The sequence below is a fragment of the Corvus kubaryi genome, unplaced genomic scaffold (assembly GCF_017639235.1).
Source record: "Corvus kubaryi isolate FWS band 111438036 unplaced genomic scaffold, C.kubaryi_AGA036_p1.0 37272, whole genome shotgun sequence".
NCBI lineage: Eukaryota > Metazoa > Chordata > Aves > Passeriformes > Corvidae > Corvus > Corvus kubaryi.
In genome coordinates, this window is record NW_024581084.1 from 252,360 (window position 1) to 278,656 (window position 26,297).

Consider the following 26,297-nt stretch of genomic DNA (forward strand, 5'->3'; position numbering starts at 1 on the left):
ACTGCAGTCCACATTAAGTTGATCACAGGATGGAGTTTGGTCTTGTAAAAATCTCTAACATTTTCTTCTAACCAGTTGACTTTGTGTTCCCGTCAAAATTCATCAGAATCCCTGTTATCAGCAGGGTTTATGACTGGAAGTAATTTCAACTTATGAGTGATATTTTTGTAATAGTTGTTCTAAAACCCACTTTGACAGCAGTTCCTGTTGATGAAATTGTTTTGTGTTCCTTTATAACTGTGGGCTTTTTTATGTAATTTTAGGCAGCTGGTAAAGTACCATCAGGATATCATGTAGAAGATTTAGATGAAGGTATGTAACTCAATTTTAAAGCTACATAATTTCCTAGTGAGAAGACTTGGATCCTGCTGAATGCTCAGTGCTGCATTGCAGGCAAAAAGCAAAAAAGGGGCTTGACTGTTGTGATGAGCCCTACTGTCTGAGGTAGAATTATCTCAGTGGTGTCTGCATTTGGAGGCAGAAGTTTCTGTTTATTGACCAGGAGGCTCTATCAGGGCCTGTTCCGTTCTGGAGATGGTTTGAAACTTGCCTTCACAACCTGTGCTCTAAATGAGTTTGTTAGGGATTGTAAATCAATTCTGGAAGGGATAATTTTGCTTGTGTCCAGCTACACCTTGGGTTGATGATTAGAGATATGGATCCCTGAGCAGTTGGTGTCTGACTGGAAAACTCTTGGCAATTGAGAATTAACCCTGGTTGTGTCTCGGCAGGGTCCCGGGACAGTTGGCACTTCCGCCCCCCTCCCAGGGGCGTCACGAGCAGTGAGGAATACACACTCTGTAAAAGGTAAACTCTGTGCTTCATGTTAAGCTCCTCCAAGGGAGCAGAATGGTTCCTCTTTTATTTACCTGCTGACAGAATGATTAAGGGGCCAGGAAAGCGAAGGTACTTGTTAGAACAGGAGTTGACCTGTTCACAGATTTTTGGGAGGGTCAGTTTATCCAAGAGCACTTCAGTTTATAGAATGGAATCACTATAAAACTCAGTTTTCATAATATAGTTGTTTGAGGGGCATTTTTCTAGTGACAGGTCAGCATCTGTCTTTCTCCCCTACCTTTTCTAATTCGGATTTCAGAGGTGTGAAAATTTCCCCAAGCAGCAGTGTAAGCACACTGAAGCGCAGTGAGGTTATGGTGCTGCCTTCAGATGAATGGGCTTTGTCTTCAGATTAAACAAAAAAAGTAGAATTTCCCTCAGATCTCATTATTTGTCCTTTTGCATAAACTCAAATACACAGAGAAGATCCAGTGGCTTGCATTGGTGTTTTTCCTTGTCTTTTCCAGTCTTCTGGTCAATAATGCCTGTACTTAGTGTTGTTAATTGTGATTGCTCTACATAAAACTGTATTAATATATATGGGGAGGAACCATCATTATGCACTTGCTTCTGCCATTTATGTAACAAATGCAAATTATTTTCAAAAGTTCTGACCTGCTTTTTAAATGAAATGACTGAATTGCTGATTTTGAGCTACTTCTGGCATGATTTTCTAGAGATGCTAAATCTTGGCAACTTTTCTTGACTCTTAATCATGTCTGGTGCTTAATCAGCAATTTAAAAAAAACAGATATTTACAGTTTTTAGCTTGTGGTGATCTTTTGTTGAGTAACATCTATCCCATGTTTCCAACCACTGCTCTGAAACATTTTTCCACTAAAGCTATAATGAGCTTTATGCTCACTGTTAACCGTTCCAGTGAGAAGGATGTGCCTTACTGAGCAAATCCCTCTGAACAGCATCATTCTGACCAGAGACTAAAGATTTTAGTTCCTTATGAGGAGACAGTTGCAGGTACTGAATATGAATTTTTGAAGTTCTGGTTTATTTTTCCCCTGTGTACCGTAAAGCAGTAGGAGTGCAGCATATTTATTCTAGATAATGAAGCTGTGGAATTGCAGGAGGTATTAAATAAGAAGGTAGAATTGAGGGAAAAAAAAAAAGTGTTAAAAATACGAACAATGGGATCTTGGAAAACCTGTATAATGGTGACAAATTCTGAAGTAATATGCTTTCCTATTAAATAATCAAAAGGAAGCCCACTTGATTTTACATCTGTTATGTAGGTTATAAGAACAGGTCAGCAATTTTATATGCTTGCACTCCATTTACTTTAGGCCGTGAAAATCATAATTGTACTTTAGCATTCTAATGCAGTGGTGACTTGGAAAATTGACAGTAAAAGTACTGAAATGGACTGCCAGGAAAAACATTTTAATTTCAAATATATCAAGAAACATAGCTTGAGAAGGCCTTTAGTAATATGGTGTTATATATCATGTTTATTTTGTTTACAGTTTGGGCATGCAAACTTTAAAATACATTTCTTAAAGGAAAAGTGTATGCTAAATCAAATTATAACCACTGATGCAAGTGTGACCTAGATATGCAGGTATTTGTGCTGCAAGGTTTTCATGTCAGTCAGGTGTGGCTTGGTTTTGTCTCATAGCTCAAAGTTCACAGTTTAATTCACATTGTATAACACATGTACTGTGGAAATAAAAAAATGTGATGTTTGCATTAACTTTTTATAGTCTCCTTTTGCAAAACAAACAAACAAAACAGTCTCCTGGTCTAATTTTATTCTGTATATCCAATGCTTTCTTGGTACCTTCAGAACTTAAGCCTATCCCTCTATTTCATTTTCATTTTGTCATCTATTTTTAAAGTGCTTCAGTTTTGAAGAATAATGGAGGTGCATCTACTGCCTTGTGGTTTATAATTTTAATACAAAGTTAAATTATAAAAATAGTTCCCAAGTTATACAGGCATTTGCCCAGACTTGCAGTATATCCTGAGGACTAGAATGCTTCAGTTGTATCCAGGCCTTTGGAACAGCATTAATTTGATGCATCAACACATGCCACTAAATGGAAAATGTATTTCTTTAAGAAATTCTTAGTGTCTTCAAGAATGGATCCTTTTAGACTAATACCCTTTCCAAAGAAGAGGATTAACCCTTTTCCTAGAGGTTTATGTGTAGGTGTGTTTAGTAGAAGGGACCATGTGATGTCACTGTTGCTCCAGGAAAAACTGCTGAATGAGTATTTATCAGCTAAAAATGTAATCACTGGAAGAAATTATGCTACATCTTTCCTTTGCCCTTGATTAACAGGGAGCTGATGCATATTAATACAGTGCCTAGTCATTTCAGGGATGCTCTGTGATCTCCTTTTGTTAATTGCTGTTCAAACACTTGATTCTGTTTTCTTTAAAGCTGGAAATTTCTTAAGACTTTTGTCCCCCTATGTTTCTAAGAAATTTGATATACTTTCCTGGGCTTTGCAATAAGAGAAGCTGCTGTCTCTCTTAGAAAATGCTGTATAAATATATATATCTCCAAATTAGTTCACATGGACTAAACTGCCTTTAGTTCTGTGAGAGAAACTTAAAGAATGGTCCTTCTGGCTTTACAAGTAAAATTTTGATAAATTTATTTTATTTTTTTTTCTAATTGGAGGCTGAGAAGTTCAAGGCATAATCGTTTTTCCTATTTCATGTAGATTTTTAGAGCAAGGGATCTGTAGGTATGGTGCCCAGTGTACTTCAGCACATTCCCAGGAAGAGCTCACAGAATGGCAAAAACGATATGCTTCCCGCTTGATCAGATTAAAACAGCAAAAGGAAAACAAACAGTGTTCGGGCAGTTATATGGAAACCTTGATTGAGAAATGGATGAATTCGTTATCTCCTGAGAAAGTGGTAAGGAAAATATACTGCTTCCGTATGTGCTCCTATTTAAAACTAACAGATGAGCCTGTTTTTGGCCCTGACTATCAGAGCTGGTCGAATCACTCCTCACCAAGAAATTGTCCAACCCATTTGCTCTCCTTTCCATCCTGCCCTAGGTGTTTTTGCAAAGAGACTTGGGCTGATTTGTGGGTTAATCACAGCTTGTTCATTTTGCATATTCACTATTCCCAGTGTAGGATGGATCAGGCAAGTCCCATGGTATTGTTCCTGTTCCCTGACTAGATGGCAGAACTTTTTAAACTGGACAACAATAAATGGTGCAGCTTTCACAACTTAGTGGGGAATACTCTTACTTGTGTGTGGCTCCCTTTCTTTGCCTGCAGCTGCAAGGCACTGGTGTGAAGAACAGCCAATCCCCCAAATACTCAAAAGTGTTTGAGTACCAAGGAGTGGGGGGTATGGATATGATCAAAGTTAGCAGCTCTTTGGAATTAGAAGAAATATTTTTTTGGCATTCGACCAGCTCTACTTACCACTGACCCTAAGGAATTTTTGGTCCATCTATTGTTGATTAAAATCTGGGAAAAGTGGACTTTATGCAAAATGCATTGATGAGTAGAAAGCCTGGTTCTCGTTTCCTGTTGTCTCAGTAGTCTCATTGATGTTAGTGAGATCTGGGGTCTTCTGGGCCTCATTGTATCACAGATCCTTTTTTCCAAATGAAATCTTGTTCTACTTCAAAAATTTACAATTAAGTTCATTATTGAAAATCAAGTCTTGTGGTTAATTGTCCCTAAATGGTTCTGTTCTGCACTTACACAGACTGATCTGGTAGATTCAGCTTGCTTGTCTCTGCATTAGCGCGTATTTACGTTAATTCCTGAGTGGGACTTGCATCAATCCTGCATGATCTGCGAAACCATTCTTTCCTTTTTCTATTGAAAAAATGCTACCTTTTCCTGAATGTTTGTGTTTTGATACTGCCTGTAGAAGTTTAATGTTATCTTCCTTTTCTTTTAATCTAGCTTAGTGAATATGTAGAAGGAGTGAGAGTAGAACATAATCCTGAGCTGTCAGTAACTGTCACCACCAAAAAGTCTCACCAGACATGGACATTTGCTCTCACATGTAAGGTAGGACTACTTATTTTTTAAAAGTGAGTCAGTAATAACTAGAATGCAACCCATAACCTTTTGCAATTAAGATTTCAGTTGCATCATTCTTAACGTAGAGAAACTTCATAGCACCATCCCTTCTCTTTTCTTTTCCAAGCAGCTCTGGTGATTATGTACCAACTGTCCAGATTTCTGGAAATCAGGCAGAACCTGTATCTGCTCTGAGAAACTGGTAGTTCTTATTAACCCTCTTTATCTGATTGCAAATGAAGTTATTCCTGGAATAATTTCTGTATTTCAACCTTTGCATTTCTTTTCCAGCCTGCAAGAATGTTGTATCGAGTGGCACTGCTTTATGATGCCCATCGACCACACTTTAGTATCGTTGCAATATCTGCTGGAGACAGCACTACCCAGGTATCACAAGAAGTTCCAGAAAACTGTCAGGAATGGATAGGAGGAAAGATGGTCCAGAATGGAATAGATCATTATATATACAAAGTCAGTATAGCCTTTAACACAGAAATCTTTGGGACTTTTCGCCAAACTGTGGTGTTTGACTTTGGATTGGAACCAGTCCTCATGCAACGAGTGATGATTGATGCTGCTTCAACTGAAGGTAATGTATTAAAACTTTTTTTTTTTTTTTGAATAGTGGAGATCTTTCATGCCATCTCTTTCCTTTTCAGTTTTGGGCAGAACTCTGTCAACAGCTCGTGAATGTTTCGTACTGTATGTTATGTTCTTCATAGATATGAATATAAATAGTGGGCAAAAGCTTCAGAGGATCTAAATCAGGCAGATAATTGGAATATGACTTACTCTGTGTTAAATATGGTTCCTAAGTATTATTAAAATGCTGGGATTTTCTAGTTTGGTATGTGTCTGAGTGCAGTACTGCAACTTCTGCCTTTATAAAAACATGTTTATGTTTTTATAAACATTCGTATATTGATGAGGACATTAAATATGTCAGAAAAGGTCGTTAGAGAAATGAAGTGTTTCTGTATAAGAATACATGGGGTAATAAACCCAGTAATTAAAACAGATTATCTGAGAAGTTGGTTTGTATTTTTTTCTCCTCTTGCAATATCTGACTCGGATTGTCATAGGCAAGAGACTGAGTATAGGGTCGTAACTCAGTAATTTGCTGTTGACATGAATTTTGAAAATGTAAAGGAAGTGTAATTATATTTGTATTTTCAAGTAAAAAAATGAGCTACAAGTTACTCTAAGTGTTTAATCTATTTATTAAACTGACCTATGTCTCTCAGTTCAAACTTGAAATAACTCCAGTACGAGAAAAATGCCAGAAAATGGAAAGATGTTCGAAGAGGTGCAAAAAAAGAAGGAAGGACTTTGATTTGTGGTGTAAGAGATAAATATAGGTCACTGTATCACTTGGCAGTAAACCATAGGGTGGGATACAGGATCTTAATTTTTAGTGAAAACTTGAGAGATAAAAACACCAGCAAAACAGAATTACAGTGCTGGGATTTAAGCAGAAAGAAGAACAAAAGGGAAAAGGAAGGAAAAAAGATGAAGCTGAGAAAACAGCAGTTCTCTATTCCTGACCTGTATTTTGATATAACATTAACATTTGCAACATTCACAGAACGAAGCTGTAAATAGCAAATACCAAAGATCATGAACTGATCTTTTGAGATGACCCAAGCACTTGCAGCCAGGAGCAGGGGACTGTGCATAGTGGAACATCTCGGGAAATAGAGGGTATGGCATTGCCAGGGAGAGGCATCTTGGAAGCAAGGTCTGTTTGGGAGCTATTCTGTGATCTCCGTGGAGCATGTGGGTAATCACAGGCTGCCTAAGCCACTGAGCCTGTGGAGAACAGACACTGCCTTGTAAACCTGGGTAAGACCAAGGGAACCAAGCCATGACTTACTTGCAGAGTCAGAGTTCCTGTCAAACCAATCTGTGGTCTGGTGCCTTAAACCAAGTCCTAACCACAGGGATCCCAGGAACAGCCAATTGAATTCCACATGAAGGTGATGGATGAAGTGGAGGTAGCAGTCCCCGGCATTAGGTACTGCTGTTCCTTCCACATATTGCCTGTCTGTGTGCACAGGGACACTGAAGTCTTCAGGCAGGTCATCACTAATACTTATTTCCGATGGAAAGGTGTTAAGAGTTTTACAGATAATTTTAAGTACAGAATCCTGGGCTTTTTGCTGTGTAATCTAAGAGGTGTGTAATAGGAAAGGGAAAGGGATAACTGCATTGAATCTGTGTCCAGTTCCATTGTTTCTTTTACTTTTTGGTATATATAGATTGAGATATTGTGGAAGTGCTTTTCTAACAGAAAGATGCCCGATGTTTCTACATTTGCATGTAATTCAGGGCCCTGTCTGGATGTTAAGGCGGGAATGAAAGGTCAACATTAAAGTATTTTAATGGAGGAGCCTGCATTCTGCATTTTGAAATCTTTATTTACAGCAGAAAAAGGGAGCTGTACAAAGTCTTCTGTGCACTGATTATGTACTAACTGCTCTTTAAGAAAGTGTCACTGTGTGTGTGCAATCTGTGCCAGGAACTGTTTATGTCAGGCTTCCAGGGAGAGCCTCTCCAGTGCTGCGAATTAAATGGCTTAAGCAAGGAGTCAGTCCCAGCATAATTACTGAGCTTTTGGCATCTGAGGTGTGATTTGTACCAGAGAAAGCTTCATTTGTGGCGATGTTATTTCAGACACACAAACCACATAAACCTGGACTTTTTCTTGCCATACAACTGTAGCGACTGGTATGGTTCAGGCTTGAGGGATATATTTAAATGTGTCTTCTTAGTGAACACATGAGATCAGTGAGTAACACAAGCCATGTTCCTGTAGTCATAGTCAAGCCGAATGGAGATTTCTTCTGCTAAAATGCTGGGTTTTTTTTCTTATTTAGTCTAAAGACAGTCAAGATGATGTTAAGCATTTAATTTGAATTTGAAAATGTCTTTTTTGCACATTTTCAGCGTTGGTGTGATATCCTGGATACCTATGTTAAATCTTACTCAGAGATTATATATTAATGTAGCATAGCTTGACTATAAATGCCAAATATTTTCAGCTCTGCAATTTAACTGCAATTCTGTTAACTGATTCACTGTTGTCATAGTGGTTTTGTGGTATTAATGGGTATATTTTAGGTGGCTGTAGACAAGTGCTTGGTCTTCTCATCTAAGCTATGTGGTCCCTGAAATCAGGATATACTGAAAAATTAATTTCCTTTTAATTTTCTAATGTTATATCATCTTAGGTTACATTTCCTAAGTTCTGCTTAGTAAAGTAGCTTTAGCTACTTTATGTAACTGTCTGCACCACACACAGATTCGGGGGCTGGAGAATTTTTTAAAAGGCTTTCACAGTGTTGCAAATGCGATGATTCCTTACCAGCTGGTTTATCGACTTGTTTTGATGACCTTCTAAATTTTATAATATATGTTTTAGGGTTCCTCACTATTTAATGTTTTCGAAATGAGGGGATGTTGCAGTTGAGTTTTAAAGTGTATTGTGGTGCCAAGTCCTTCAAAGCTGTTGGTGATTGTTAAAAGTGCTTTCTTTGCTTGTCTTTATTAATTCTATTTGCTATCTATAGAATGTTTTATTTTCTGTTACTCTTGGAGAGCCTGCTTGCTCTCTGTGCACACCTGAAAAGTAGGGATGGTAAGTACCAGCAATGACTTCCTAAAGGTGCTGTGGGCAGAGGAGACTCCTGCCTGTGTTTAGTTCATTGTTTTTCAGGAGATTGGTTTTACTAGTGGGTTTTGTTGGATTGTTTTGTTTTTTTTTTTTTTGAAATCAAACCAAACCACCTGGGGTTTGTAAAAACAAACCACACCTTCCCTGTTCTGTCTGTCCATGCAGACCTTGAATACCTGATGCACGCACGGCAACAGCTCCTGACCACAGCCAAGCGCTGGGATTCCACATCTAAGACTATTGTAGAGTTTGAGCCTAATGAAACTACTGAATTGGAGAAGAGCCTTCTCACCAGATACCAAATCCCTCTGTCTGCTGACCAGCTGTTCACACAATCTGTCCTGGACAAATCATTGACCAAGACCAACTATCAGTCACGGCTCCATGACCTCCTTTATATTGAGGAAATAGCACAGTATAAGGAAGTTAGCAAGTAAGTGATTCCTTTATAAAAATATTCCTATTAAAATGGGGGTGACAGCTTTTTTCGTTAAACCTACCTGCTTCTTTAAGATACTGAGGCTTCCTGTTTCTTTGAACTGAACCTGAACAAAGCAGGGAATAGTACTGTTTGGTAAAGGTCACTAGCACTTGACAAATATAAATTACTGCTACTTCATTGAAAACAAACTGTGTATCAGTCTGTGCTTACAGTTGCAGGCACTAAGCAGCTGTTGTACATGGTTTTGTTAATTATTTTTGTTTCTAGTTTTTTGTCCGTCTGTACAAAAATATATTAATAATAGTTATGTTTTTGTTCCTGTGTGAAAGTAGGTTATAGAAAAGGAATATGTAAAATCTTTGTATAAAGAGTTGAATTGCGGGTGGATCAGACTGATCTTGTGATGATGTGGCAGCTGACTTTTATTTATTTCCTAAATAGGTTGACACCCAGTTTCTGAATAAAAGTTCCTAATAAAAGGCATATAATATACATTGTTTGGTTTGTTGTGTCTTTAGGTGTTACGTACATATTACCCAACTGGTGTAGATGCTTGAAAAATATGGATTTAGGAAGAAGATGTGAAATTCCCACTTACAGACCTTCACGTGGACTTTTTTTCTGTAGTTTAATATTCGTGATCAAAAATTTTTCCTGCATTCATGTGGTAGTAAAGAGTTTTAAAGTGTTGGCACTGCTCAGAATGGAAAGTCTAAAAGATACAACATCCTTTTAGCCTAATTTGGTAGCAAATTCAGTTCTATCAATTACTGAAAGTTCCAAATCAGGAAGTCTTTTTTAAGATGAAGAACTGTTCCTGGAGCTATAGAGGTTCAATTGAACCAACCCTCTAGAACTTAGAAAAAAAAATACTATGAGTCTTGTATTTTTAATGCTTTTAAACCAGAAAAATGGTTCAATTTATTTTTTAAATTGCAGCTGAAGGGCAGTATTTGAACTGTTTCTTATCTTTTATCACTGCTGCACTCTGCTCTTGAGCTGGAGTCTAACATATGGAGGAATCATGCTTGAACACTGTTTCCAGCGTACAGAAATATTCTCCGTCATGCGTATTTATAAACAGGTTGACTCTTCTAAGGCCTTTTGAGAAAAAAGTGGATTTAAAGTAAATATTATGAAATATCATCAAAACATGAGCAGTATTTTTACCGAGTGGATTTTCACCTGGAGATTTGCACTCTCATGCCTCATAGGAAACCAAAGAGCAGTAAACCTGGAGAAATGAAAGAAAAATAATTGTATCCTGTATGTAATGCTTCCCCTTTGGACTATTTGGTGCAGCAGTAATTTATTGCTTGATAAGTTATAAGTAAGTGTTAATAATGTTCTTGAAATCTTCTGTTTTGATAGTGTTGATGACAGAAATATTCTTTTGATCTTGTAGCTAACCCACTTCATTGCAACAAGGCTCAAACCAGCAGACGTTTCACTCCTCTGTGGCTAAGATCACACACTTGGTATTCTCTAGTGAAGTGTCAGGGTTGCAAGCCTAAAAATGGGCTGAGAAATCCAGATGCAAGTGGGTTCTAACACCTCTGAAGTGGTGCCATGAGTGACTGTTGATGAGCTGTTGCACTTTTAAAAGGGTTTGTGAATGTACATTGTAAAAGGAGTAGGATTGTCAGCGTGGTCTCTTCTGACAACACTGGAGTAACACGAGTGTCTGCAGCTCAGATTGAAGTGGATCCTTGGTTTTTCAGAATGTTGATGATTTCCCACTTTCTAGGAAAGTGCTGTTACAGACTTTATGTGGAATAACCTGAGTGGAACTGGACAGTATTGGGTGAAAGTTGCAGTGGCTCTTAAGTGTCTTGAATTCAGTTATAAGGGAGTTCTGGATAGTCTCAAGAGAACCTTACTTTTAAATCTTGTTTATTTTACTATTTCAAGAGGCATTTATACAAGTTGCTACACATGAGTATCACAAAATAGACTAATAAGGGAGTCACTGCTGTTGAATTTCCAAGTACAAACACACTGTTTTTGAGGAAAAGCAAAGCAGTGTTCCAATCTTGATAGTAGTTTGGTTTTGGAGAGTGTTAATATCTGTTCATGGTTTTAAAACTCTTCCTTTCTCTCTTGCATATTGAAGAGAAAAGCAATATATACTTGCTAGAGTGACTAGAACATTTTCTTGTATGAACATTTAAGTGTGTGAGGTGACAGACAGCTCCTTCCGTGCGCCCAGAATTACAGAGCAGATTTATCCTCAAGGCTGTGAATGTGTCAAATGCTGGCTCTGATGGAAAATAAATTTGCTTTTGTCATTACTGTGTCTTCCATTGATCACTCCCCAGGCAGGTGTCCCACTGCAGACCCTGATCCCTGCAGGTGTCGGTGTCGGAACAAATGTGCTGAATGTGCTTTTGCAAAGTGGCACCTGGGGCTTTGGCCAGGATGGGTTTATTTGCCTTTGGGGAATTTATTTTTTGCATTGGTACTGGATGATTAATGATTTATGAAGTCATTCTTCATAATTATTCTGTGGTTTTAAATATGAACAACAGATTTTCTTATAGCTGCTTCACAAACACTGCAGGTAGGTTGGCATTTGCAGTGCTTAGGAAGAAATAAAAGATTTTTTTTGTTTGTTTTTTATAAGCCTGACTGAAAACCTTATTTTGTCTAACCCTGCAAAGCAAGGGTGAGAAATGGATGAAAGAAGCAACTTCTGATTTTTTAAAAATCAAATCCTGAGAGGATTCTGTAGTTTTGTAGCTTGCCAGAAGGTGTCAGCTTGCTCAATGGAAATTGCTTGATAATCTAAACTTGAGATTCCCTTTAGTGCAGCAGATGCAGTTCAGTCATTTATGAAAACACTAACCTGTGCGTTATCTCAGAAATGCAGTAAAACTGTTTTGCAGCATGTTTTTATAAATCTGAATTTCAGCTGATACATATTCAGCAGCATAGGAATCAACTTCAGGGAAGTTTCAGCAAAATAAATTCACAATAGCAAAGGATTGTATCTCAGTAAGAATTCCCAGCCCTTGTTTCTCAGTTAAATGTTTTATATGGTATTTTAACAAGGAGATATGACCTGTTTCAGATGTTGCTGACTTGCTGATAGCTTCTTTGGAATAGTGCAGCACTTGAATAGGAGAAAGCTTGTTTTTTGTTATGGATTTTTTATTGGCCCATGTGGAAATGGGAAAGATTGGGTGAATGCTTTCACTGTAGCTTGTGCAGTAACATTTGTGGTCAGTGATGGACCAAACAGATCCCTCTTAGGCAAGAAAACTTCCCTTGCTTTTGGAGAGTGGAGGACTGGGAAATTCGGCTCTGACAATGCCCATATTCTGTAAAGAAGCACCTGTTACCACATGGGGGCAAACTTGCAGTTTTTGTGCAAGATTCGTGATTTGCCAGATCTGAAAAAATGTATTTGATTGGTTTGGTAGATGTTTAATTACCAAGCAAGCCAAAATGTTGGATTTTATTGTTAGAGGCTTATGATTATTGATACTGCAGGGCTTAAATGATCAATTACCAGTTTATTAGGTTAAAATAGAAATTATAAGAAGAACAGATCAAATAAAACCAGTATGAGTATGAAAAGTATTACAAGAAAAAAATGTATTTTCCCAAGAGTTTTTATTTCATTTGTGAATGGGTTTTACTTTTTTTCTGTAATTTGTTGCAAATTTAGGAAAAACTTGCTGATGAGAAAAGAACTGAATATTGTTACTGTGTCAGACTTTTTTCCTCCTTTGTTCTTTTAAAACCAGGTTGAAGCAATCTGTTTAAAAAACCCCAACACACTAAGACGAGATTACTTTGTATTGGTGAGAGGTCAATAAAGTGTGATAATAAGTCACTTTAATGTGTTGTGCATGTGACTTCTGGAAAATGATAACTGCAAAGGATGAATTTGTTACATCACTGATTACAGGAGGAAGCTGCTGCTAATAGGAGTTCTGTGGATAGATGGTTTATAGGGCTGAACCTGTGGTGCCCCTCATTTCAAATAAAATTATATCATTTTAATGCCTACAATCTGATTTGTTTCAACACATTTTAATCAATCCCTCTGAATTATAGATATAATACCATTTACCTTTTAAGATGGAGATTGCCCTCTTTGGTGTGCAGCCTGGAAGATACAGATGGGATAAATAGGAATCTTGCTCTGTTCTTTGCCTGCCTGTCTCTCCTTGCATACCTAGCATAAGATTACAGACTATTTAAATAGAAATTTTTACTGCTTTGGGACATGTAATTTATTCACACTAAGCTTTTTTTGGTATCTAGTATTTGTTTCTCTCTTGTGAGGGTTCTTTTTTAAAACTTCATCCTTTTAAATACATACTTTATGGGCTACAGTAAAAAGGAAAAAGTGTGGATATTTGACAGCTGCATACTTACGAAGGGTCAGTTTGACCGTACTTGTTTATACTTAAAGATTAATTAATGAAGTGAATCTTCACTCTGAACGCCTGAAATATCAGAATCTTGAGAGCATTTTTGCACACTGACTCGATGCTTTCTCACTTAGGTTCAACATAAAAGTGCAGTTGCAGATTGTAGCAAGCTTCATGCTCACTGGTGTTTCTGGAGGTGCAAAATACGCCCAAAATGGACAACTTTTTGGCCGCTTTAAGCTCACTGAGACGCTTTCTGAAGACACTTTGGCTGGACGGCTGGTGATGACCAAAGTCAATGCTGTTTATTTATTGCCTGTCACTAAAGAAAAGTCAGCACAGACCCAAGGAACCAAAGAGAAGGTTTATGAAGCGGCTATCGAGGAGAAGACAAAGGATTATATCTTCTTGAGGGTATCCAGGGAGTGCTGTGAGGAGCTGAATCTCCGGGCCGATTGTGAAATGCAGGTAGGTCTGGGTGGAGGTGGTTGTGGTGTCAGAACTCTTTGCCTTGTGTTTGCTTTGGCTCCATAGTTGATCTTGTTACCAAACAGAAATAACCTCAGATTAATGTCTCTGGAGTTGCCTGGAATGAATGCATTTTCACCAAAGGTTTATCTCTTCCCATTTATTTTGTTTGGGGGAAACATATGCAAGAATTCTAATGTCTTAATTTAACATCAGTAATTGGTCTGGGAAGACTTATGTTGTTCTGAGCTCTTGGTTTTGTGTTTGTTTTCTTAAAACGATAATTAAACTTACTAATTGATTCTATTGGAAACTTGACTGGAATGCCAAATGAGCTGGGGCTCCAGGAACTGGCTAATTTTCCCTTGAGTGTCTTACAAATCTTGGCCTGAGGCAGCAGATCTATTCTGCATTAGAAATCAGGTCCTAAAGTTGTTTGTAAAATCATTTAGTACTTCATACATGTGTCATTGAACTGGTGGTCAGATTCTTAAAGCATTACCTATATTTGAATGAATTTTAATTGTGAGGAAATTTTTTATGATGAAGTATTAATTGAAATTTTGGAAAGCGATCCTCAGGTTAGAACTGAGGAGGTTGTAATTTGGATGTACGGAGTTTTTGTTAAAGGTGCTGGAGATTTTGCTGCTCTCTTCAGTAGAGTTGATATTCTGTATGTGATTCTCAAACACTGATAACTGCTTTGATTTCGGTGGATTTTGGATAAGTTGGGTGGTTTCTTTCCTTTTTCTCTTATAATTAGTCACAGAAACTTGGTGGTGCCTTGTTCACGTGCTGTTCTGGTTAAACTCTAATAAATACACAATTCTGCTTTTATCAAGTAAACCATTCATAAAGGTGGGGTGGAGTGAACTTTAAAGCACCGTGGCTGCTGCCACTCTTTTATTTTTGGAGTGGTTCCTCTGTTCTGTGTCTTGCTCTGTGAACCTGGCAATGGATTAACTTCCTTTCCCACTGTTTTCTGATTGTGGAATGTATATTAAAGCAGGTTACGTCCCTCTCCTTCCCAGATGGCCTCATTCAGTACTCTGCAACAGCAAATAGAGCTATTAGATTCCATCCAAGCAGCATTTAAAACAAAACAAATCACAAGCTGTTAAGAAAGGGGTGAATGCAGGTAGATAATAGGTATTTAATGCCAGGCACCTTGCTTGGACTCCCAGAAGGGGCTGTTAAAAGTGTCACCCAGATGAGCATCACAGTTTTTCTGCATTTAAATTACCCTCGTTACATTGTGTGGTCTTTTGTCAGCCTGGGGTCTGTCTGGGCAAAGATACTTTGCCCAGATAGATCAAACCACGAGTTTGGGACCATTGCCATTTGAGTGGCAGTCTTTCCCAACATCTGCAGGATGTGGTTGGGGGACCAATCAGCACTTAGTAGGGATGGGTAGGACAGAGCTTGGGAAGGAGCTCGAGCTGCCCCTTGGGCAGGATGAGCTGTGCTGTCACTCCTGACGAGTGCCAGAGCATGGACTGAGGGGCTAGGTAGCACAAACTTCACGGTGGGGAAAAATAATTCTTGAATTTTTATGTGTCCTATTTAAAAAAAGTTTTCCTAGCAGTTACACACACCTCAGTGAGTTCCATGCTTAACGTTGTCAGATTTGTTACTGCCCTTGTCTTCAGACTTATGGTTGTACATCTTGCTGTAAAATGTGATAGTCAAGATGAATATTTAATGTCTTTATATCTGCCAGAGATGGAAAGTTAATGGCTACACTCTGCAGGGATACAAGCAAACATTGTTTATTTACAGCAAAGCTAGTGATGATTTTACATGCTCCATAATGATATGAACACTGTAATACTGAAATAAGAGTAGGAAAAAGAAAATGCTAATTTACAAAGCCTTTTGAAGGAGATCTGCAAGTAGTAAACATTACTGGTGCACCAGTGTGATGCCTGTGGTAGGAAGGGGCTTTGTAGGCAGATGAAGGAGTGTCAGGTACAAGAAGTAGTTAAATCTAGAAGGATAAATTATTCCTCTATATGAGGAATTCTCCTCCATAGGAGAAGGTTCCTGGGAGAAGTTTATATGGCTTTGAAAGAGAAGGGATCACTTTTCTTTTCCTTCCTTTCATCCTTCCTTTTTAACTGACAAGGACTTTTTAAGGTTTTTTGCTAAGTTGTCAAAAAAAATTATAAAAGTATATTCTAGTATTGCTTTGTGTTTGTTCAACTTTCTGGTTGGTAGCACTAATTACCAAGAGATTAAAGTGTGATTGAGTAAGAGCAGACTAACAGTGAATCAGTGAATGCTAGAGGAGAAAATTAGTAGATCTGAGACCATGCATGGGGTTACATTTGGAATGACTGACACCTCCATGGCTTTTCTCTGGGAGGACATTGGGGCTGGACCTTCAGTTGGGACGGACCAGATTCAGCTCATCTTTGCTCTGTTTCTGTTCTTCTCATCTCCTAATTGGTAGGACAGAACCAGCTTCTGTAAGGTGGTTGTGAAATTTCTCGGTGCAGATGGGCATAGAAATTGTAAAATAATTGATATTTCCAGGTAAATGAGGGGTGCTATTCCAGACAGGTTGCAGTAATGTGGCTGCTGTTTGTAACATGTAACACACTTATTGTAAATCTCAGAAAGGGACTGATTTACTCCCATTTAATCAAAAATGCTTATTAGACTTGTAGCACAGTAAATACATAAATATATAGTGACAGCAGTTCTTTGGAAAAAATCTAAAAATGTGTATTAGTCACTTGAAATTCTTCAGCAGCTTTTGGTGTTTTTATGCGGGTTTTTATTAGTGCAGATCTGTGTCAAATTTTGTCTAAAGGCTTCTGTGTTGTGAACGTGGAGTTCTTCAGCATAATGCTCTGATCAGATTCATTTGTTTCTGGAGAGATTAACAATTGCAAATTTAAATATGTGTAAATGATAATCTGAGTGAACTGTTTTTATGATGATTTCCCCAGGAGCTGCTTTTATCCCTTGTTCAAATTTAGATTGTATTTTTCTCTTTACCCTTTCAGTGTGTGTATGTGTCAACTACTTTCACTATGTATTGGTCCATTCTGAATTGAATCGGGAATGTTAAGTGCTCTCCGTGATGTTTCTGGCTTTGTACCAGAATCTATGTTGGCAATATCTTTTATTTACTAGCATTAAAACACGTGTAATTGAGAGACCAAAACCAAGAATGTATTGGTAAGCAGCTGATTGTTAGAAATGAACTTTTGGAGAGTTATAATAATTGAACAAAAATGACAGGTTACTCTATTTCAGTGTTTGACTGGAAATAGTGTTTGGGGTTTATCTTTGCTGGTCACACATCTGATTTATATCATCTGTTTATCTGGTAAAATTTCTGGCCTGACATTTTTTTGAGGTTGTTCTTACAATAAGAGATGAAAGCTTGTTTTTGTAAAAATAATGTTTTAGGTCAATAATATTTTCCAGAAGTGTTTTTTGTATTAAAAAAACAGTTCCAAGAATGCTTTCCCTTGAATTTTTTTCAGAAAGTGGAATCTAATCTAGAAAGTCAAACAACACAATTAAATTAGAAAAAATGCTGTATTTATCTTAGATGCAAAACAAAAAAAAATTAGCAAGTTAATTTTATCATAGATCTTTGGATTGAATGCTGTTGCTGTTTTCTTTTGAGAGCCAGTGGTCTGCAGGAAGATAAAAATGTATCATGTACAGCAAAGTCTAATGAGCATTTTCTAAATAAATCCTTTTTGTTCACCTCTCCATTTATTAATTCGTTTGTTCTGCAGGTTGAGCTTCAGTTCCAGTTGAACCGCTTACCCCTCTGTGAAATGCATTATGCCTTGGACAGGATTAAGGACAACAGCATTTTGTTTCCAGATGTCAGCATGACTCCCACCATACCCTGGAGTCCCAACAGGTACACGAACACAAACACTTTAATATCAAAGATTGGGTGGTGATGCAGCACTGAATTTCTCAGAGCAGATGGCTGAAATCTGTCCTTGAACGGGAAACAAGCCGTGCTCCTCATTAATGGTGAGGGGTTCAGAGGAGGGAGTGGAGCTGTGCTAAATAAAACAAGAGGAATGATCCTCCCAGGGCCAGAAGCTGCTGAGTGGTTTTCCCTGGGGCTGAGCTTGGGGCTTGGAGGCATCACAGTTCTACTGTGGCTGCAGAAAACAAACCTGCTGCTGTTAATTACTGTGCTGCCATCCTCTTCTGAAAACATGATACCTTATAGGAATGGAGGTGCCAGTTCCAAGAGTTTGCTGTGCAGGATCCCAAGCGTGCAGAGTCCTGTTTGCAAGGGCTAATCCATCAGTACTTCTTGAGCTTCAGTGAGCCCAGATTTGGACATATCCCAGAGGGTGCGGTTATGGAAGGTGTGGGAATGATTCTTGAAGGACCAGCCCTGCTCTTGCAAGCAGCCCAGAGATTCTTTCTATACGTCTCACAGTTTCCTTTATGAAATGATAAACCCCTATGTCATATAAATACTTCTGAAGAAACTTAAGGCTGATGCAGCGATGCAGTGAAAATAGTTTTTCTGGAAGAAGAAGCTTAGGGAAGAGAAATGTGAGGCTGTGTGGCTCAGGGAATGTGGTCAGTATTCTTGCTCTTGATAAAAGAGGCATGAGGTTTCTGTGCTTGGAGACCAGGGAAATGAGAGGAATGTGGAACTGGCAGTCTGTTCAGCCTGGGAAGAGTCGTGGGGGGTCTTGAAGGTGAGAATTAGGAGTGTGACTGTGATGCAGGACAAATCAGGAGATAGCCCAGGGATTAAAAGGACAGTGATCTGTCAGAAAGCTGACACAGTGAGATACTGTAAGACAAAAAACTGGAAAAATTGTAGTTTGTCTCTGGAATTGTGAGAAGAACAGATCCAATAAAAGAGTGGGATCAGTGTTCTGGGTGGGATGATCACTGTGTGCATCAGAGCTTTGACAGTACTGAGAGGAAGAAGGAAATAGGTTCTGTATAGAGTTACACTACAAAGCTAATGGAGGTCAGTGACAATCTGTTCACTGACTTAATTAGGTTTTGAGTGAGTCTTACAAGGAAATAGTGTTTAAGAATAGTTTGGAAGTAAGTAGTGATTTCAATAAAAAGGAGGTAAGTCAAATAGGATAGAACTTTATCTTCTATGTACATATCAGTTGCAGTTGATATGTTGGTATAATGTTTTGTATTTTTTGTATACATAAATAATATACATAATGATTGTAGTTCAGTTTAAAGTCAGTTCCATCTGGTGGTTTGATTTGTCGTTCCTTAAGAATCAAAACTAGCTCCAAACTGTCTTCCTCGTTTTTCTTCTGTTTTATGTCCCTGTTCCTTTCCAGTGTTTCTTAGTCTCTTGCTAGCTTGTTGTTCATAGGCATCTTAAAAGTTAGGAATTCAGTCTACTCCCTCTTGATCTTGCTCCCTGTTGCAAACTACTACAGAACAGAAACTTTCCCAGTCTGTAAGTAGTGTGGTGCTTGTACCAAAGCAGATCACATTACTAAAGTATGGCCATATGTGCAGCAGTGACAGGTGTTTTTTACTATGCATGTCTACTTTTAAATCTGTCAGTGGGAATACTAAAAGCTCTGTCAAGAATTTTCTGAAAGCATCTTCCTCCCAATCCTGGCATCACTAGGCTGCTTACAACAAAAATCCTTTTTTTTCAGAGTGCTTTCCCATTAGAGGTATGTGCCCTGGTGATCTTAAAAAAAAAAAAAAAGTAAAGAGAAGTTTGTAGTTAATTAGTAGCCAGTAGTTTCTAAATTTGATTGTAGATAGCTTCTACCAAGCCCCGGGGTTGTGTAACTGTTGACTTTTAAAGCTGACAATGTAAATGCAGGGAAGAAACATAACTAATGTAACTAATATTTTGCATGATAATAGTAGAAAATCATTGTATGTTTACTTGCTTTTATTATCAGGGGATGGTGCAGTATGTCCTTCTTCTAAAATGTGTGCTCTGCAGGTTAATTATTGTTAGGTGGGATGATGTAAATTGAGAATAGGTTGAAAAAAAAAACCCAACCCAACTGATTTATTGTAAATACCAAATGATTAAAGCATGTGATTGTTTTGTTGATTTGTTTCATGTGCCTCAGTGACACGAGCCATACAGCAGCTCTGTAAAGGCTCTTTAATGCTTTTGAAATCTTCCCTCATTTAATTTCTGCCTGACAGTGGATTGTGAAAGCTTCTGTTTTTAACCTCTGTGGCCTCGTTTTGCACAGACAATGGGATGAGCAGTTGGACCCTCGGCTAAATGCAAAGCAGAAAGAGGCTGTTCTGGCTATCACCACCCCACTCTCCATACAACTGCCTCCTGTTCTTATCATCGGTCCCTATGGGACAGGAAAAACCTTCACTCTGGCTCAGGCAGTCAAGCACATCCTCCAACAGCAGGACACCAGGTGAGAGGGGGCACTGAACACAGAGCAGGACTACACTAGCAGAGAGGATGTGATTTTTTGCTTAAATTCAAGTGAAAGGTAGAAATACAGAATTTCCACCCATCTTAGAAACAAACAAAGCCACGCCACCCGTCATCGTTTGGGATGACAAAGTAATTTTATAATCTTAGCCTGTATTTGCCATTTAGAACAAAACTAATTAAAATGGAAGTTACATAGAATGGCTGTAATTTGCTCGGCATGGGGAGTTTTGCAGCATGGTAGATAACAAAAGCTGTTCTTTGAAATGAAGTCTAGATTAGTAATTACAAAATGATTATTGAAAAAGTGTTTGATGGCTGATAACTGGAGGATTTGAGTTGAGGGCTGGATCATGGGAAGAGCAGTGGGTTAGGGAGTAGTTTCATGAAGAGGAATGTGCAGGAAGATGGCCACTGTTTCCTTTTTTTTGTATTCTACTGCTTTGAATTGTTTTCTGTTTCTTCATTGCTTTTTTATTTGCATCCATTTATTCCAGCAGGATTCTCATTTGCACCCATTCTAATAGTGCTGCTGATCTCTACATAAAGGATTATTTACATCCATATGTAGAAGCAGGCAATCCCCAGGCAAGACCTCTCAGGTATTTTTTAAGGCTTATTATGTATCTATAAAATACTATTCTTAAGAAAAGGTGTCTATAAAAAACGGTTAAAGAAATTCTAAAACATAAAAGCATATCGGCATTGCCAGCAGTTCTTTTAAAAACAGCCCTAAAAGAAATGTGAAATACTGTAACATAATTTTTGGGTCATTTGTTAAATAAAAATAAAGACATCCTTTTTTAAGCTTTTATTATTCTGTTGATGAATGTGTCTTTCCTAATGAGCAAGCTTTTGATATGCTCCTCTAAAAGCTACTATGATAAAATGAACTTTAATTGTATTTCAATTTCTGAAAATTTTGACTTACATTTACAAGGCTGATTTGGAAACTGGGGCTCCCCACCTGGCTTCTTGGAGAAATATTTTGATGTCATAGGAGCTACATATTTAGAGAAAGTAGTGAAAGTAGTTTGGCCTCTTCTGATAAGTCAATTTGAGGTGATTGTATATATGTATGTGTTGACATGTACTTACCATGGGTGTTTTGGGGAAATTAGTTAAGGAAAAAAAAAAGAAATGTAATCTTAAGAGCAAGGAGGGTAATATGAAAATAGGAAATAGTTAAGAAGGATTTATCTGCTCCTGGGAACATTTTGCTCAGTAATCACAATGTATACTTTATACTGCTAACTTGGTATATATATATATAATTTTTTTTAAATTATGGGCATCATTTTCTGAATGCGGGTGGGTGAATTTATAATATTACTAAGAAAATGACTCTGTGTTTACTTGCTAGCTATTAAAAGCCATCCTGGACTTATATTTTATGCAATGTCAGTAAAGCCAATGAAGTTATGTGAAAGGGCTACATTTGCAACAGGTGTAAATTCTCTTAGGTCTGTTGACTTTAGTTGCCATGTGACATTTTATGGACACTGAGGATCTGGCCAAGGGAAAGAATGCAGCATATTTTTGAAAAGATACCTTTGATCTGGTTGTGTTTTAACACAGACTGTCTTAAGGTGATTTGTAAAGCACTTTGGGATGAAAAACATTATGGAGTCTTAATTTTCTGAAGGGAAAAAAATGTGTGTAATCGGCTCTTCTGCGAATATTGAAGTGTGATTTAACAGTGCAAGGAGTTAAGTACAGTTCTATTGTTGCCAGGCTTTTGCTACCTTGTTTTCAACTGTGTAGTCCAGTCTCAGAAATATGAAAAACATAAAAAGTGGTATTTTTCTTATGGTTAAAATTTATGTGTGTATTTGCCAAGAAAATCATAGCACAGTTAAGTTAAAAGTCACGGAATGTTTGAATTCAATTGTTGTAGTATTTGTTATGAAGTCTTCAGAAAGGGCTGCTGTAGATTGTCTGATGCTGTTCAAATAGTCAGGACACCTCTAGAAAAAAATTGAGGTTTAAGGAAGTGGAGGCACCTCTGGAGCTGGATAGATATATTAACAGATCCACAAGTATGTATGGTTCAAGTAAAAAATCTGACATATAATTATTGTTTGAGCACAAAGTGCATGTAACCTGCTCTGGAAGGAGTTAAAGGTCAATTTTTCTGAATCAGAACTGGAGTTGTGTGAGACTCCCAACTCAAAATTAATTGTGGATGTACCTCCCTTCTTGACTGTAGTAAAGGTGTATTTTCAAATGAAAATCATTACTGTTAGGTTAAACAGGGTGATCTGAGCCTCTTGTAGTATTTTAAAGGAAACATCAAGTGGAGTGAAAGCAGTTAATTATTAAAGGTAGATGCACTGCGTGCAGAATTTGTTGTGTTTCTAAATAACTGAACACTTAGCTGTAGATTTTATCCCTTATTTACTCTACAAGTGATGAGTTGGCTTAGTGGGGAGCAGCATAATATTTTATAATATTTATGTTGTCTTTAAAGAAGGAAAGCTAAATTATTTAACATTTTGTACTGAAAACCGTGTAGGTATTTCTGTAGGTAAGATGTACACTAAATAAATTATCCTGTCCAGTGATGTGACGTAAAAGTTTGAGAAGTAGAGTTTGTGGGGTTTTTTGTTTAAATATCATGTTATAAATTTGTATTTTTTCTTAATAAAATAACTTTCTATGCCCTTTGGAAAATGCAAAGTCAGAATGAACACTGAGAATTTATGTTAAATCTAAGTTCTGCACCTAAATGAAATACCAGTTAAGCCTGAAGGCCAAATTCTCATAGTCCTGATGCCCATAAACAAATTATTACCCAGAAAAAAAACTGTGCCCCTGGGTTTGATTAGATGAGTCAACTGTATTAGGGGCACACTCCAAAACTTGTCTTTTACTGGGGAAACTTGACACTAAAACAATTTCATATACTTACGTAAATGAATTCAGAAATGTTTCTGAAGGAATGAAACCCAAACCCAAGCTACAGCTGGGAGGAGAGAGCCTTGATTGAGTGCTTCTGTTTGATGGTGAGACACTTAATTTTTTAGTGTGCAGGAGCAGCCAGGCACCTTTAGATGGTGAGTCAGAGCTGTAAGAGGGAGTAATTGGCTCCTAATTTGTATATTCTTTTTCTCTGTGGACGTGCCTGTCTCCCTCAGCTGCTAGAACCTTCTGGGGGTGGGTGCTGAGGTAGGAGAGCACTGTAGCAGGAGAATTCAGATTACTGCCCTCTCCTAAAAACTCCAGGAAGCAGATAGCAGCAATTCCTCTGTATGTTTCTGGGCAGTGGTTGAGGTATTATTTTAATATTAATTTGGTATTATTTTACTTGCATATTTCAGATTTAGTTGTTTCCATACACTGATTTTGTATGTAATACTTAAGGGAAAAGGAAAGAGGTTGATACAGCCTTTATCTATATATTGAGTATTTTAATTTATTCCTAAGCATGTGCTTGCTGACTGTCAGTTCAGCAGTGTCAAAAAGTAAGTTGATTCTGTTGAAAATATCTCACTGAAACCCCTTCAGTTGATTTTTTTAGTACTTTGATCATAACATACATGTGTAAGTCTTGCATATATCCTGGAACCAGGTAGCTTCAATATGTGGCTGCTAGCTAAGAATTATCCAGGTTATAAAAAATGATCCATAGGAGCCAGAGTTGAATTAAAAAAGAAAGCAAACAGCAACCCAGACCAAAAACCCCCAGCAGTTTTTAAAAGACCATTGCCCTTTTTTCCAAATGAGTTCATGTACTGAAAATGGAATTAATTTATTTTATCAAATGTTAGTTTGTAAAATAAATGAGTCTTCTGCTAGTTACTTTATTCTTGAAACTCTAGCTTCCATCTTATCCATCCTTAAAGAAAAAGGGATTAAGGAAGAGAACTTTCAAGTTGTAGGACAGGTTCTTCACATGTTTTCTGCATCCAAAGAACATATTTGTTTGTGAGAATGAGCCTCTCATTGGAGATGGATCTAAAGAAATGGAAGAGGGAAATCAGGTGCTTTAAAATTTTTTTTAGGCTTCTTGGGACTAGTTAGATTTCTCTTTTTTAATGGTCTCTTAACAGAGACATGAAATTAGCCTGCTAGATTCCTTTCCCTCTGAGTTTCTATGCTCTTTTTACTTGAGGGATTTCAGGTGAGAAGTGACAGCACAAAAGCTGAGGAGCTGGGATTTAGCCAAGAAGGGTTTATTGGAGCACAGCCTGAAGGAGAGAGTCCTGGAGAACTGGGAAGAGAACTTCTGTGGAGAACTGGGAGGAGTCAGTGTTTTCCAGTTCACAACAGGGAAGTTTGGAAGAACTGAAGTTTAGTCCCCACTCCGTTGTAAGGAGTCACAAAAGGAAGTTGCTGTTGAAGGGCAGGAATGCAAATGAAACTCTTTTTAGCCTCCCTCAGAGGTTCTGACTCCAGACTCCCCCTTTATTTAATTTTACAAGTGTATTTTAAGTGGCTAGAAGGAATCCCAGCCTGGAACTACTTGATTTGACTGACACTTAGTTGAAATAGTTGGGGGAGATGTCGTTTTTGATGTCATGGCTGGGAAGGCAATGGAAACACAGGCAGATCAGCTGACAGCTTGTTGCATTCTTCGGCTCACTGGCTGGAGATGCACAGAAATTAAGGCTTCTGTTGTAGATACCTAGATGCCACATGTAGAAATAAAGGTGAGCTGAATTTCCACAGGACATGCAGATTCCATGCGTGTTAACCAAGCATGAAGTACAGTGGATGTATTCAGTGCCTTTATTTGCAGAAGATTGAGTCCCTCATCTATAATCTTCTGGGATTTCCATTTTGAGGCAGTGCTCCATGTATTTGCCAGTAATTTCACTGCTTGTGGTTTGGGTAAACCTTACCCTGCAAGGTTTTCATTTCTCCAGAATTAAAGTCTTGGTATGAGGCATGTGATAGGAGAAAATCTCTCTTGTGAGCTGTGGCTGGGTTTGGGTTCTGTGGCTGCAGCTTTTGCCCACTTTGTACCCAAATAATAATAAAATGTGTTGTAGGTACTAATGAGTGTTTAGTAACTGCCTGACTCTGCTGGAGTTAAGGGACTCTGCTCATGCAGATTTAAGACTAAACATTTTAGAAGTTTAGTCTTCTGTTTAATCAGAAGCTAAGGGCATGTTGCAGGGTGAAATGTTATGATGTGTGTTAAGCTGGTAAACCCCATTTTTGTAATTGGTTTTTCCAACTTTGAGGAAAAAACACCTAATAATGAAATTATGGGTGATTTTATTAGCCTGAGTTGCACCCGAGAAAGAAAGTCCTTGTTCAGTGAGGCTTAACTTCTATCACGACATTTTCGAAGTAGTCACATCTGTCGGGTGTTTTTATGCCAGTGGTGAATAATAGCTCTGGGATACCTTTTTGATCTCACATCAAAATAAAAGAAATTAATGGGTAAGCAGCAATGCAGTTTGAAAGGCTGTCAGCCAATCTGTGAGTCACCCACAGTTGAATTTTTGTAATAAAAGACAGTGCAAGGTATAATAATGTCTAATAACCATAATATTTTGCATTTCAATAGCACCTTTCATCCAAGAATCTCAAAGTGCTTTACAAACATAAACTCCCAATAAACTCAGTAATGCTCACAATACTCCTGTGAGATGGTGGGTATTACCTCAGTTAGGGTTGGGAAAGTGAAGTACCCAAAAGCTGAGGATATGTGGAGCAGGGTGATCTCAGTTCCACTACCTTGTTGTAGCTGTTATGCTATGACTTAGTGTAATAACAATTTATCAAATAAAGCTCATCCGTTTGATAGCTGATAACAAATAAATACATGGGGGTAACAATAGAAGCCTCTTGTTCTGAGAATGACTCAGGAGTGTGGGGGTTGCTCCTGCACTGAACCCAGTTTTACCTGGAGTTACCTGTGGTCTCCAGGTGTGGATTTGGGTTGGTTATGCTGTCAGATAAAAAGTCATTCAGGATACTGAAGTGTCTTTGCATTTCATTTCGTCCAAAATGGATATTGTATCTTCACAAACCAAATTTATTCTAATCGTAGTACTCGTTTCTCTCACATTATGTGGAGCTCAGCTGTAATTTTCAGATGAGGGTGGACATGTGATAT

At 37.9% G+C, this 26,297-nt stretch overlaps 1 protein-coding gene across 3 annotated transcripts in view; it reads left to right on the top strand.

The window, feature by feature from the left end:
• Nucleotides 1-26,297, top strand: part of HELZ (helicase with zinc finger) — an 84,914-nt gene that overhangs the window by 25,516 nt on the left and 33,101 nt on the right. For 2 of the 3 annotated variants that reach the window (XM_042025478.1, XM_042025477.1), the window contains exons 6-15: nt 264-312; nt 732-807; nt 3,522-3,720; nt 4,737-4,844; nt 5,148-5,445; nt 8,695-8,962; nt 13,488-13,821; nt 17,580-17,710; nt 20,028-20,207; nt 20,725-20,829. In XM_042025478.1, coding sequence (XP_041881412.1) covers nt 264-312; nt 732-807; nt 3,522-3,720; nt 4,737-4,844; nt 5,148-5,445; nt 8,695-8,962; nt 13,488-13,821; nt 17,580-17,710; nt 20,028-20,207; nt 20,725-20,829 — 1,748 coding nt within the window. The remainder of the gene's footprint in view (nt 1-263; nt 313-731; nt 808-3,521; nt 3,721-4,736; nt 4,845-5,147; nt 5,446-8,694; nt 8,963-13,487; nt 13,822-17,579; nt 17,711-20,027; nt 20,208-20,724; nt 20,830-26,297) is intronic. The other variant, XM_042025479.1, reaches the window with a different exon arrangement.